We start from the raw sequence: 13,517 nt of genomic DNA, 5'->3' as shown, positions 1-13,517 counted from the left end.
GGATTTCATTGTTTACCTGTAGTTAAAACCCACAACAGTAGAATCAGTTTGTGTCTGTATATGCAGTAAAGCATGCTGCTTATACTCTCAGTAACCTGACTTGCTGAAGTTTTCCCACTTTTTCACGTCCCAGGGTGGCGAGAAGTCTGCTCTGGTACTGGCCTCAGCTTACTCACAGTGATCTCCGGTAGAAAGGTAGATGGTCCCTTAGTGGCGACAGCTTCCCCTTAACCTCTGACCACAACTGGTTCCCCAGCTGGTGGAACCGTTAGGCCACGTACACACGGTCGGTCAAAACCAATGAAAACGGACTGAAGGACCTTTTCATCGGTCCAAACCGATCGTGTGTGGGCCCCATCGGTCAGTTAACCTTCGGTCAAAAAATTTAGAACTTGCTTTAAAATTCAACCGATGGACGCCTAACCGATAGGTCAAAACCGATGGTTAGTATGCAAAAGCATCGGTTAAAAACCCGCGCATGCTCAGAATCAAGTCGACGCATGCTTGGAAGAATTGAACTTCGTTTTTTTTCAGCACGTCGTTGTGTTTTACGTCACCGCATTCTGACACAGTCGTTTTTTTAACTGGTGGTGTGTAGACACATCAGACCATCAGTCAGCTTCATCGGTTAACCGATGACAACGGTCCTTCGGACCGTTCTCATCGGATGGACCGATCGTGTGTACAGGGCTTCAGTTCTGGCTGGACTACAAGCCCGCAGTCCCAACCCTATGTTGCTTTCCTGCTTCTGGATAGGCTCTCAGACAGCCTAGCAGCCAGATGTCCCCGGGATAGGCCTTAGGTTTCTGTCCTAGCAGCCGGGGCAATACAACACACGTCCATCCAGACAGCCGTCCAGGTGGCACAGAACCCCGATCGCCTGACTCCACCCAAATAAATAGGTTCTCCCAGCAGGCCAAGGGACCCAAGAAAATCCACACTTGTAGTCTGTTCCAGGTTTTACTATAGAGGAAGAATGACTCTACCAACATGTGAAATTTGAACGATCTAAGTAAGTTAATAAAGAAGTTACGCCCACTTTTGAAATACTTTTGGAACAGCCGTCGTATATAGTATAAATATTTGTCTTGGTTCTATTACCTTGTACGTGGCATTTTAACTGGCAAAACGAGTTCCTCAGATCATTGTGCAAGAACAGAACAGAGCTCATGCTACATATAATTCCTGGTGTGTACATTACAGGAAATATGATCAATTTACAGTGTGAAATAATTAGGTGATCTTTCTCCATTCTCTCACTGTGCAGGTTGAGGTGAAAATGGCTGTCTACCAGTTGATCTGCATCTTTGTTCTTCCTGCTTGTTTTTCAGCAGCTCCATCTCATAGTAAGTGACACATTAGGCATTGTGGGGATACGCTACTAAATGTAACGAGGATACGTAAGTGCATGATATAGTATGCGTATTACCCTATAGCTAACAGTTATATTCTATTTTCCTGCCAGTTATGAGCTTATGCCACTTTTCTTAGTTTTGGATTGAGTGTGGAAGATTTACCTTTTCATTTCTTTCCATGTCAAGATTTTCCCTCACTTGTCCCTATACACGTATTGTCCCTGCAAACGGAAGGCAAAGACAGCAATACATTTCATAAATTTAAAACTTTCTGTATGACTCTTAAATTATAATTTTTTTGTCATTTTGCGCATTACTTCTCTCCAATAGGAACACAAATGGAAATAAAACTGACAGAGGCTTCAACCCTTCCCTACTCTACAAAAAAAAAGTTTTTGGTGGAACGACTGGTTGTTGTTGTACTTCATATGTCACCACTATAGCCACATAGTTTTATATGTGGCGTTGACTTAAAGAGGAAGTAAACTTTCCCTGCAGACATTTACCTATAGGTAAGCTTATAATAAGGCTTACCTATAGGTAGTGTAAATATCTCCTAAACATGTACCATCACGTGACATCACTGGCACATGCACTCTGAAGGAACGGCCATGGGTGTTCCTTCCAAGCCCTTCATCGCGGCTCCAGCCAACCACAGCGCCGGAGCCCGCAAAACCAAAAGAAACTCTGGGGAAGTTGTCAGCCATCTCAGCAGTGTGTGGGTACCGCTACAGGGACTTCGTTCTAAGGTAAGTATTTCATAATGAGCTAGTAGCTCACTTTGCCTTTGTCTTGCAGGTTTTTTTTCCTTTTTTATTTTTTTATTTTTGAGTTTACAACCTATTTAAGGGATTGGATTTTTAACCAGTTTTGGGCACTGATCCTGCTACTTGTGGCCAAAAGAATTAAACTGTGTAGTATGCCCTGTCTTTTTGTCTAGCCTACTTCACCACACTTGCCAACAGTTTCCAGCTGTCGAAATGTCACCCAGGAGTTGTTTAAATGCAGCAACTTTAGAAGCTACTGCTGCCAAAAAACAAACCAATGTTCAGACAGGAGATAGAGAGAAACAAAGTCACATTGTTACTTTTGTATCTACTCTGTTTCATTCATCTGAAGATCAAAGGTATACATTTTATTGTGCATAGCGTGGTAGCCTGAGAATAAAAAAATATAAATAAAATTTGTTTCTATTTAACCCCTATTAACCATTTCCCAATAAATACTTGAGGGATCCTTAGGCCCCATACACACGATAGAATCCATCCGCTGAAAAATCCCAGCGAATGGGTTTCAGCGGATAGATCCTATGGTGTGTACACTCCAGCGGATCTGTTTCCGCGGATATTTATCCCCTGGGATGGATTTCCAGCGGATAAATATTTGATGACATGCTATCAAATCTATCCGCTGGAATCCATCCCAACGGATGGATCCGCTGGTCTGTGCAGACTCACCGGATCCATCCGTCCGAAGGGATCCCCCGCATGCGTCGTAATGATTCGACGCATGCGTGGAATTCCTTATATGACAGCGTCGCGCACGTCGCCGCGTCATAAACGCGGCGACGGCGCGACACGTCATCGCCAGAGGATTTCGGCGCGGATTTCGATTCGATGGTGAGTACACTCCATCAGATGGAAATCCGTGGAAATCCTCGAGAGGATTTATCCGTGGAAACGGTCCGCTGGACCGTATCCGCGGATAAATCCTCCCGTGTGTATGGGGCCTTAGACAAATGGTGATGAAGAAATATATCAGGAGGAGTGACCAAAGTGTACACTGAATGTTTATCAGAGAGGTGAACGAAACAAGAACACATAAATGTATTGGTGCCGCATTACCTATTGCAAGGTTTCTCAACCAGGGTTCCTTCAGCCGTTACTAGGGGTTCCTTGAACAATGAGCAAGTTCTGCCTCGGAGATAGGTTTCCACTGGAATCATTGATTTTTTTTAGCTATTTGTTGGGGGGGGGTAATTTTTTCCACTAACTATCACACTAATGTATCATGAGTTGTAAATATAGTAACTATTAGCAGGGGTTCCCTGAGGCAAGAACATTGTTTCTAGTATTCCCCATTGTGTTGAAAAGGATGGGGAAGGATGGCCTAATGCAGGTGTCGGCAACCCGCGGCTCTTTTGAACCTTTGCCGCGGCTCCGGGGCACCTTTTGAGGGTAGCGAGTAATCTACCTGATTACTCTTACCCTCGTGGTAGCGCCGTTCCCATTACTTGGGCGGCGTTACCGCAATTACATCTACTGCACGGCGTGCGGGGGGGCAGGGGGGGTCATGTGGCCACAGGCCTGAGCTGGCCTGTGATTCGGTCACGGCGCGTCGTGTGACTGGCCACAGAGCTGGCCTGTCTGTGCTTGCGGCCCGGGTGGTGCTGGCGCATGCACACGCCTGGAGTCTCCTGCCCGCCTGTCACGACGAGAGCTCTCAGCTCAGCTCAGCCGCCGACATCTCCCCCGCGGAGGCTCCGCTCCGGATCAAAAGACTCAGCTGAGCTCATCAGCACCGACCGTTGCCCCAGTGCAAAGAGAGAGAGAGAAGAGACGACACAGACAGCAGTAAGAGCAGTGCAGGTGAGGACCGGCATGTGTTTGGAAGTGTCTGGGACTGGGGGGGGGGGAGAGCGGCCTAGTCTAGGGCTGGGGCCGGGCTGGGCATGTGGAGGTGGAATCTTATTATCTGATATTGTACAGACAGTATTGCATTTTCTGGGCATGTGGAGGTGGAATCTTATCTGATATTGTACAGTATTGCATTTGCTGGGCATGTGGAGGTGGAATCTTATCTGATATTGACAATATCAGATAAGATTCCACCTCCACATGCCCAGCAAATGCAATACTGTACAATATCAATTATATCAGATAAGATTCCACCTCCACATGCCCAGCAAGTTATTTTTATAATGACGAGGATGACATTGGGCCCTCATTATTGTTTACATCAGGCACTGATTATGATTTATGGTACACTGGGGCCCTGATTAATTTTCTATGGCATTTTGGGGCATTGGTCATTTGGGGGCATTGGTCATTTTCTCTGGTACTTTGGAGCAGTAATTCGTTTTTTATGGCACATTGGGGGCATTGTTATTGGCTGTGTTATGTGCTGTTCAATTGCATTCTTTTTTTTTTGGTTGGAGTGCACGATCCTGTATATAGCATTAAGGTAAGAAACAATATATGCAGTGTTATATTTGTTTTAAATGTCGCAATAGTTTTGCGTCTCCCAGTTTTTTTTTCCTTCGGAAACGGGTCCAAGTGGCTCTTTAGGTCTTAAAGGTTGCAGACCCCTGGCCTAATGCATGAAAGACTTACAAAAAAAGCAAATAAACAAAACACAACGCCTCTATTGTTCATAAGGCCGGGTTCATATGTGTGCAAATTGAATGCGGGTTTCTCTGCACCCAATTCGGGTGACATGCGAGTGTGCTTGGCTCGCAATGGAGCCAGTTCACACAGGTCCCAGGCGGCCGCGGTCCACTGTCCAAAAGGGTCCTGTGCGTCTTTGGGTCTGGTTCAGCTGCGAATTCAGGCAACAATTCGAACCTGAATCACACCTGAACCAGTGAACAGGGATGCACCAGACCCCATGCTGGGAACCCGACCGCATATACTGTATGTGAACCCAGCCTATATATATTAGTATCTCACAATCTCACAAAAGTGAGTACACCCCTCACATATATATATATTAGTATCTCACAATCTCACAAAAGTGAGTACATCCCTCACATGTTTGTAAATATTTTATTATGTGTAAAGTAGTGAGTGTACAGCTTGTATAACAGTGTAAATTTGCTGTCCCCTCAAAATAACTTAACACACAGCAATTAATGTCTAAACCGTTGGCAACATAAGTACGTACACCCCTAAGTGAAAATGTCCAAATTGGGTCCAAAGTGTCAATATTTTGTGTAGCCACGATTATTTTCTAGCACTGGCTTAACCCTCTTGGGCATGAAGTTCACCAGAGCTTCACAGGTTGCCACTGGAGTCCTCTTCCACTCCTCCATGACGACATCACAGAGCTGGTGGATGTTAGAGACCTTCCGTTTGAGAATGCCATGCTTGGACAGTCCATCACTTTTACCCTCAGCTTCTTTAGCAAGGCAGTGGTCTTCTTGGAGGTGTGTGTTGGGGTCATTATCATGTTGAAATACTGCCCTGCGGTCCAGTCTCCGAAGGGAGGGGATCGTGCTCTGCTTCAGTATGTCACAGTACATGTTGGCATTCATAGTTCCCTCATTGAACTGTAGCTCACCAGTGCCGGCAGCACTCATACACTCCCACCACCATGCTTGACTGTACGCAAGACACACTTGTCTTTGTACGTCTCACCTTGTTGCCGCCACACACACTTGACACCATCTAAAAATTAATATTTGCTTTGCGAACACAGAACCGCCTCTCAGCTAATCAGGAGGCCTGGATATAATACCAGGCACCTGATTGGCTGAAGGTAGGGACAACTGTCTGTCATGCGGAATAGGAAGACACGCACGGAGCAGTCCTGCATCCATCGCCGTGCTACATGTCTCACAGCTCGCTGCCTGACCTGCTGCCTGACCCACCACCACAATGGGGTAAGTTCCAGGCAGACAGCGGGCGGGCGGGGGGGACACAGTGGCTGCATATTATGTACACAAAGGCTGCAATTGATGGAACACAGTTGGCTGCATTTGCGGGGCATAGTGGCTACATATTATGGGGCACTGTTGGCTGCATTTTATGAGCACAGAGGCTGCATATGATGGGCACAGTTGGCTGCCTATGATGGGCACAGTTGGCTGCATATGATGGACACAGTGGCTGCATATGCTGGGCACAGTTGGCTGCATATTATGGGCTCAGTTGGCTGCATATGATGGGCACAGGTGGTTGCTTTTGCTGGGCACAGTGTCTGCATATGATGGGCACAGTGGCTGCACATGATGGGCACAGTGGCTGCATATGATGGGCACAGTGGCTACAATTGATGTTTGTGTTTCAGTATTTTTCATAATTTATCAGTTCGTTTGTGCCCCCCCCAAAAAATTTTGAGCACCAGCCGGCACTGGCCTAGGACATCTTTATGTAGAGCAACAATAATTTTTTTCAGGTCCTCAGAGAGTTCTTTGCCATGAGGTGCCATGTTGAACTTCCAGAGACCAGTATGAGAGAGTGAGAGCGATAACACCAAATTTAACACACCTGCTCTCCATTCACACCTGAGACCTTGTAACACACTACATATATATATATATATATATATATATATATTGAGCAAAGTTATAACCACAATACTTTTGTGGCTTTTGTGTTTGCCCCTATTTATCATGAGCTGAACGCAAAGATCTATGACTTTTTCTATGTACACAAAAGGCCTATTTTTCTCTAATATTGTTTACAAATCTGTCTAAATCGGTGTTAGTGAGCACTTCTCCTTTGTCGAGATAATCCATCCACCTCACAGGTGTAGCATATCAAGATGCTGATTTGTGCACAGGTGAGCCTTAGACTGGCCACAATAAAAGGCTACAGACGTCACAAGTTTTGAGGGAGCATGCAATTGGCATACAGACAGCAGGAATGTCCACCAGAGCTGTTGCCCTTGAATTGAATGTTCATTTCTCTACCATCCAAAGGCGATTCAGAGAATTTGACAGTAGATCCAACCGGCCTCACAACCGCAGACCATGTGTAACCGCACACCATATGTAACCACATCCGCACAGGACTTCCTTATCCAGCATCTTCTCCTCCAAGATCGTCTGAGACCAGCCACCCGGACAGCTGCTGCGACAATGGGTTTGCATAACTAAAGGATTTCTGCGCAAACTGTCAGAAACCGTTTCAGGGAAGCTCATCTGCATGCTCATTGTCCTCATCAGGATCTTGACCTGACTGCAGTTTGTCATCGTGAGCGACTTGAGTGGGCAAATGCTCACATTCAATGGCATCTGGCACTTTGAAGAGGCGTTCTCTTCACGGATGAATCCCGGTTTTTTACTGTACAGGGCAGGTGGCATACACAGTGTGAATAGCGTTGTGTGGGTGAGCAGTTTGCTGATGTCAACGTTGTGGATCGAGTGGCCCATGGTGGTGGTGGTGGGGGTATAGGCAGGTGTATGCTATGGACAACGAACACAGGTGCATCTTTTTGATGGCATTTTTTTTTTTTTTATAAATTCTTTATTTTACACAATTTTTCCTTTACATGCTTCTACATAGTCTTGATTCCGCCCGTATATTGCACTTCATAAAATACATTTAATTATTTCCAGATTTAGTACACTCTTAATTTTCCCATTTACCCTCCCTTCCCACCCCTCACCCCTCTCTCTGTCGTTTTTTTTACCTACTCATTAGCCCTTGTCCCCTCCCTATATGCCATATATGGGGCCCATGTCTTTCTGTACCCCTCTTGATGGCATTTTGAATGCACAGAGATACCGTGACGAGATCCTGAGGCCGATTGTTGTGCCATTCATCCATGACCATCACCTCATTTAGTAATCTGTACACAATTCCTGGAAGCTGAAAACATCTCAGTTCTTGCATTGCCAGCATACTCACCGGACATGTCACCCGTTAAGCATGTTTGGGATGCTCTTGATCGGCGTATATGACAGCGTGTTCCAGTTCCTGTCAATATCCAGCAACTTCGCACAGCCATTGAAGAGAAATGGACCAACATTCCACAGGCCACAATCAACAACCTGATCAACGCTATGCGAAGGAGCTGTGTTGCACTGCGTGAGGAAAATGGTGGTCACACCAGATACTGACTGGTTTTCAGACCCCCCCGTACAGTAAAACTGCACATTTTAGAGTGGCCTTTTATTGTGGCCAGCCTAAGGCACACCAGTGCAATAATCATGCTGTCTAATCAGCATCTTGATATGCCACACCCGTGAGGTGGATGGATTATCTCGGCAAAGGAGAAGTGCTCACTAACACAGATTTAGGCAGATTTGTGAACAATATTTGAGAGAAATATTTTGTGTACATAGAAAAAGTCGTAGATCTTTGCGTTCAGCTCATGATAAATAGGGGCAAACACAAAAGTGTTGCGTTTATAATTTTATTAATTACTGTATATATCTTTGCTATCTTCAGTAATAATGAGTACGTATCAGGCCCATCGAACAATTTAATAATTGATCTGACCTTTATGAGGTATACAGATGTGGGAGCTAAACTGGTTAATCTTGCATTGGTGAAGCAGACCTGATAATATACAGTACAGTATGTAATGAAAAAAAAATGTACAGATATCAGAACCCTTCATATGTATAATGGGTTGTAATACTACTAGCCCCACCTCTACCGCCATTCATTTTATACTTGTAAAGAGCCATAGATTGGCTGTTTTATCCTTTCGAATAGACTAAAAGCTACTGCACTACAGCCCTGGAAATAATTTCATACCAGCCCCATAGCATTATTATACTAGCCCAACAGCATAACATCATTATTTTCATGTGTAGCGGGTATTGCCTTTTTGATATAATACAAAGACTACTATTGCTGATCATGAAGGATCTCAGCTCCCTCCAGTGGCCGAATTGGGTTACAGCCACCTGTTGTTTACATTTTGTTCTGGTACCGCAGTAAATGTTGGGGGATTGAGTTCAGTAGGAGAAGAGACTCCATTTGCCCTGGCCTTTAAAGCGGAGTTCCACCCAAAAATGGAACTTCCGCTTATCCCACTCCTCACCCCCTTACATGCCACATTTGGCATGTAAATTTTTTTGGGGGGGGAGTGGGGGCTTCAGGAGAAGGGGACTTCCTGTCCCACTTCCTCCTTCCGCCAAGGGGCTGGAAAGGCGATTAGCTTAATCGCCTTTTCACAGCCCCTCCCTGTAGGCGAGCGCCTGTCCAATCGGACGGCGCCGCGCTGCTCGCCGCATGCGCAGTGCCGCTCGCGCATGCGCAGTGGGTGCCCGGCCGTGAAGCCTCACCAGTGCCCATAAATGCAGCCTCACCGGTGCCCATCAATGCAGCCTCACCGGTGCCCATCAATGCAGCCTCACCAGTGCCCATCAATGCAGCATCACCAGTGCCCATCAATGCAGCCTCATCAGTGTGCATTAATGAAGCCTCACCAGTGCCCATCAATGCAGCCTCATCAGTGCCCATCAATGCAGCCTGATCAGTGCCCATCAGCTCAGTCTCACCAATGTCTATCAATGCAGCCTCACCAATGCCCATCAATGCAGCCTCAGCAGTGCTAATCAATGCAGCCTGATCAGTGCCCATTAGCTCAGCCTTACCTGTGGCCATCAATGCAGCCTCACCAATGCCTATCAGCGCAGCCTTGCAAGTGCATGGGAAGAGGAGAGCCGCTGGATTACACAGAGCGGGGAAAATCCTGCTAACCCGGCGCTGCCGCTGTCACACAAAGCCTCCTGGACTGGCCCCTATGATGGACGTCACATGTCCCGGCATTGGACCAGTGTGCTGTCTATCATGGGAGCCGGCCAGCCCTGATTTCTGCAGTAACTGACCACCAGTTTATCAAAGTACATAGGGGAATTGCTGTGTAGTTTATTTGCTGTGAATCACACTCCTCATGTGCACCATCCGTATTCAGTTTCTTGTCTATCAGATACTATACATCTAACACTTTGAGTTAAGCCCTGTATCTGTACATATGTGGTCAGTATGGTGTGATGTGTGGGTGATAAGTCTTTTTAAGTTGCTAGTATGCTCATTTATAACTGCTATGTTTCCTTTGTTCCAGCTATTATGAAGATGGAAACCTTCACTGATCTCCTACAGGAGCTGGAGTCCCGTTTCCCAGAATGGCCTGCTAAGGATGTTGCTGATCTCCTGCTGTCTTCTAATACTAAGCAATTCCAGCCCCATCAATATTTGTCTGATAGACAAGCTGCTCTTGCCCAAGTTTTGCTGTCGAAAAAGCTGATAAGTTTAGAGGGCATGCCTTGGCAGGAACAAGGGGTTGTTTTGGCTCCTGATGGTAGCACAGTGGCTTTAAGGTCTCTTGTTGACACAGTGGTCTGCGGTTGGAAAGCTAACTGTGATGTAAAAAAATTGAAAAATCACAAAAGGGATGTGGAACCCAGCAAAGATACAAGACCAAGCCAAGAGCCACACAGCCATACCACATGTCGCATTTCACTGCCAAGTGTGCTAGGATTACATTTTGCCAGTTTAAAAGATTCGTTGCAGGTTCCATTATATGTTCCTGATGGGTGCTGGGATTCTACCACCGACCCAAAAACCTTCCAGCTACATGGAGCTCCTTCTATAACTGATCTCACACTCGCCAACATCAATGGTGTATTGGATGGTGCCCTACTGAGGGAAATGATGATCATGAATGAAACCCAGAAGATGAGTGATCTACTTCATTCTTACTATGGGGGAATTCCAGCTAGGAGCCCCTACAGGAGGCAGAATTTCCAGGCTCTGCTGGAGGAGGGCGAATTTGGAGATGAGATGGGGAAAGCAATTGAATGTTACAGGAAACAATATCAAGGTTCTGGCCTTCCTATTATGACAGACGAAGAACTGAAAGAAACCACAGCTGCAGCAGCAAAGCAGTTTGAGCAGCAATATTTGGGTATAATATTATAGCTATTATGTGGATTTATATTTGCAGGTGTATAGAGCTCTATAAGGTCCCAAACACAAAAGCATTGTGTAATCAGTCCTGGAGACATTTTTTTCATACATTATAAAATGCACATTTTAGGCCTGAAGGGTGAAAACCATCATAAAGTATATATATTCTGAAAGCAAAAAACCCTGGAGAATAAAATGGTGGTGGTTGCAATTTTTCACGTCACATGACAATGGCGCAATGGTTTATCAAACCCATATTTTTCGTAAATAAAGACACTTAAATTGGAGGTTCACCCAAAAAATCAATTTTTAACATTAGATTGGGCCTAATTACGGGAAGCAGAATCGGGTGTTTTGATTAAAATCAATGCAGTACTTACCTTTTTTGAGATAGATGTTCTCCCGCCGCTTCCGGGTATGGGCTGCGGGACTGGGCGTTCCTATTTGATTGACAGCCTTCCGACCGTCGCATACAGCGCGTCACCAGTTTCTGAAAGTAGCCGAACGTCGGTGCGCAGGCGCCGTATAGCGCCGCACTGACGTTCAGCAACTCGTGACGCGCTGTATGCGACCGTCAGAAGTCTGTCAATCAAATAGGAACGCCCAGTCCCGAAGACCATACCCGGAAGCAGCGGGAGAACATCTATCTCAAAAAAGGTAAGTACTGCATTGATTTTAATCAAAACACCCGATTCTGCTTCCCGTAATTAGGCCCAATCTAATGTTAAAAAAAAAATTTTGGGTGAACTCCCGCTTTAAGTTTATTTTAGTGCACATAGACACTCTGGATTTGATTTACTAAAGGCAAATGGACTGTACACGTTGCAAAGTGCAGTTTCACTCTGCAAGAGCAGTTGCTCCAGAGCTTAGTATATGAGCCAAAGCTTTGCTAACTTCCATCATCCAATAATTTTCAAGTAAAAAATATATACAGGTCATTCTCAAAAAATTAGCATATTGTGATAAAGTTCATTATTTTCTGTAATGTACTGATAAACATTAGACTTTCATATATTTTAGATTCATTACGCACAACTGAAGTAGTTCAAGCCTTTTTATTGTTTTAATATGGATGATTTTGGCATACAGCTCATGAAAACCTAAAATTCCTATCTCAAAAAATTAGCATATTTCATCCGACCAATAAAAGAAAAGTGTTTTTAATAAAAAAAAAGTCAACCTTCAAATAATTATGTTCAGTTATGCACTCAATACTTGGTCGGGAATCCTTTTGCAGAAATGACTGCTTCAATGCGGCGTGGCATGGAGGCAATCAGCCTGTGGCACTGCTGAGGTGTTATGGAGGCCCAGGATGCTTCGGTAGCGGCCTTAAGCTCATCCAGAGTGTTGGGTCTTGCGTCTCTCATCTTTCTCTTCCCAATATCCCACAGATTCTCTATGGGGTTTAGGTCAGGAGAGTTGGCAGGCCAATTGAGCACAGTAATACCATGGTCAGTAAACCATTTAGCAGTGGTTTTGGCACTGTGAGCAGGTGCCAGGTCGTGCTGAAAAATGAAATCTTCATCTCCATAAAGCTTTTCAGCAGATGGAAGCACGAAGTGCTCCAAAATCTCCTGATAGCTAGCTGCATTCACCCTGCCCTTGATAAAACACAGTGGACCAACACCAGCAGCTGACATGGCACCCCAGACCATCACTGACTGTGGGTACTTGACACTGGACTTCAATAATTTTGGCATTTCCCTCTCCCCAGTCTTCCTCCATACTCTGGCACCTTGATTACCGAATGACATGCAAAATTTGCTTTCATCCGAAAAAAGTACTTTGGACCACTGAGCAACAGTCCAGTGTTGCTTCTCTGTAGCCCAGGTCAGGCGCTTCTGCCGCTGTTTCTGGTTCAAAAGTGGCTTGACCTGGGGAATGCGGCACCTGTAGCCCATTTCCTGCACATGCCTGTACACGGTGGCTCTGGATGTTTCTACTCCAGACTCAGTCCACTGTTTCCGCAGGTCCCCCAAGGTCTGGAATCGGTCCTTCTTCACAATCTTCCTCAGGGTCCGGTCACCTCTTCTCGTTGTGCAGCGTTTTCTGCCACACTTTTCCTTCCCACAGACTTCCCACTGAGGTGCCTTGATACAGCACTCTGGGAACAGCCTATTCGTTCAGAAATTTATTTCTGTGTCTTACCCTCTTGCTTGAGGGTGTCAATGATGGCCTTCTGGACAGCAGTCAGGTTGGCAGTCTTACCCATGATTGCGGTTTGGAGTAATGAACCAGGCTGGGAGTTTTTAAAAGCCTCAGGAATCTTTTTCAGGTGTTTAGAGTTAATTAGTTGATTCAGATGATTAGGTTAAGAGCTCGTTTAGAGAACCTTTTCATGATATGCAAATTTTTTTAGATAGGAATTTTGGGTTTTCATGAGCTGTATGCCAAAATCATCAATATTAAAACAATGAAAAGGCTTGAACTACTTCAGTTGTGTGTAATGAATCTAAAATATATGAAAGTCTAATGTTTATCAGTACATTACAGAAAATAATGAACTTTTTCACAATATGCTAATTTTTTGAGAATGACCTGTATATATTTCTTTTGCTTGCACGTGACTGGGTAT

At 45.1% G+C, this 13,517-nt stretch overlaps 1 protein-coding gene across 3 annotated transcripts in view; it reads left to right on the top strand.

The window, feature by feature from the left end:
* The window catches only part of PGLYRP2 (peptidoglycan recognition protein 2), a 37,322-nt gene that overhangs the window by 10,510 nt on the left and 13,295 nt on the right, over positions 1-13,517 (top strand). For all 3 annotated transcript variants that reach the window (XM_040346283.1, XM_040346284.1, XM_040346282.1), the window contains exons 2-3: positions 1,268-1,346; positions 10,098-10,940. In XM_040346283.1, coding sequence (XP_040202217.1) covers positions 1,280-1,346; positions 10,098-10,940 — 910 coding nt within the window. In that variant the 5' untranslated portion in view covers positions 1,268-1,279. The remainder of the gene's footprint in view (positions 1-1,267; positions 1,347-10,097; positions 10,941-13,517) is intronic.

The sequence above is a fragment of the Rana temporaria genome, chromosome 3 (assembly GCF_905171775.1).
Source record: "Rana temporaria chromosome 3, aRanTem1.1, whole genome shotgun sequence".
Classification (NCBI taxonomy): Eukaryota; Metazoa; Chordata; class Amphibia; order Anura; family Ranidae; genus Rana; species Rana temporaria.
This window is presented reverse-complemented; position numbering and strand designations above follow the sequence as displayed.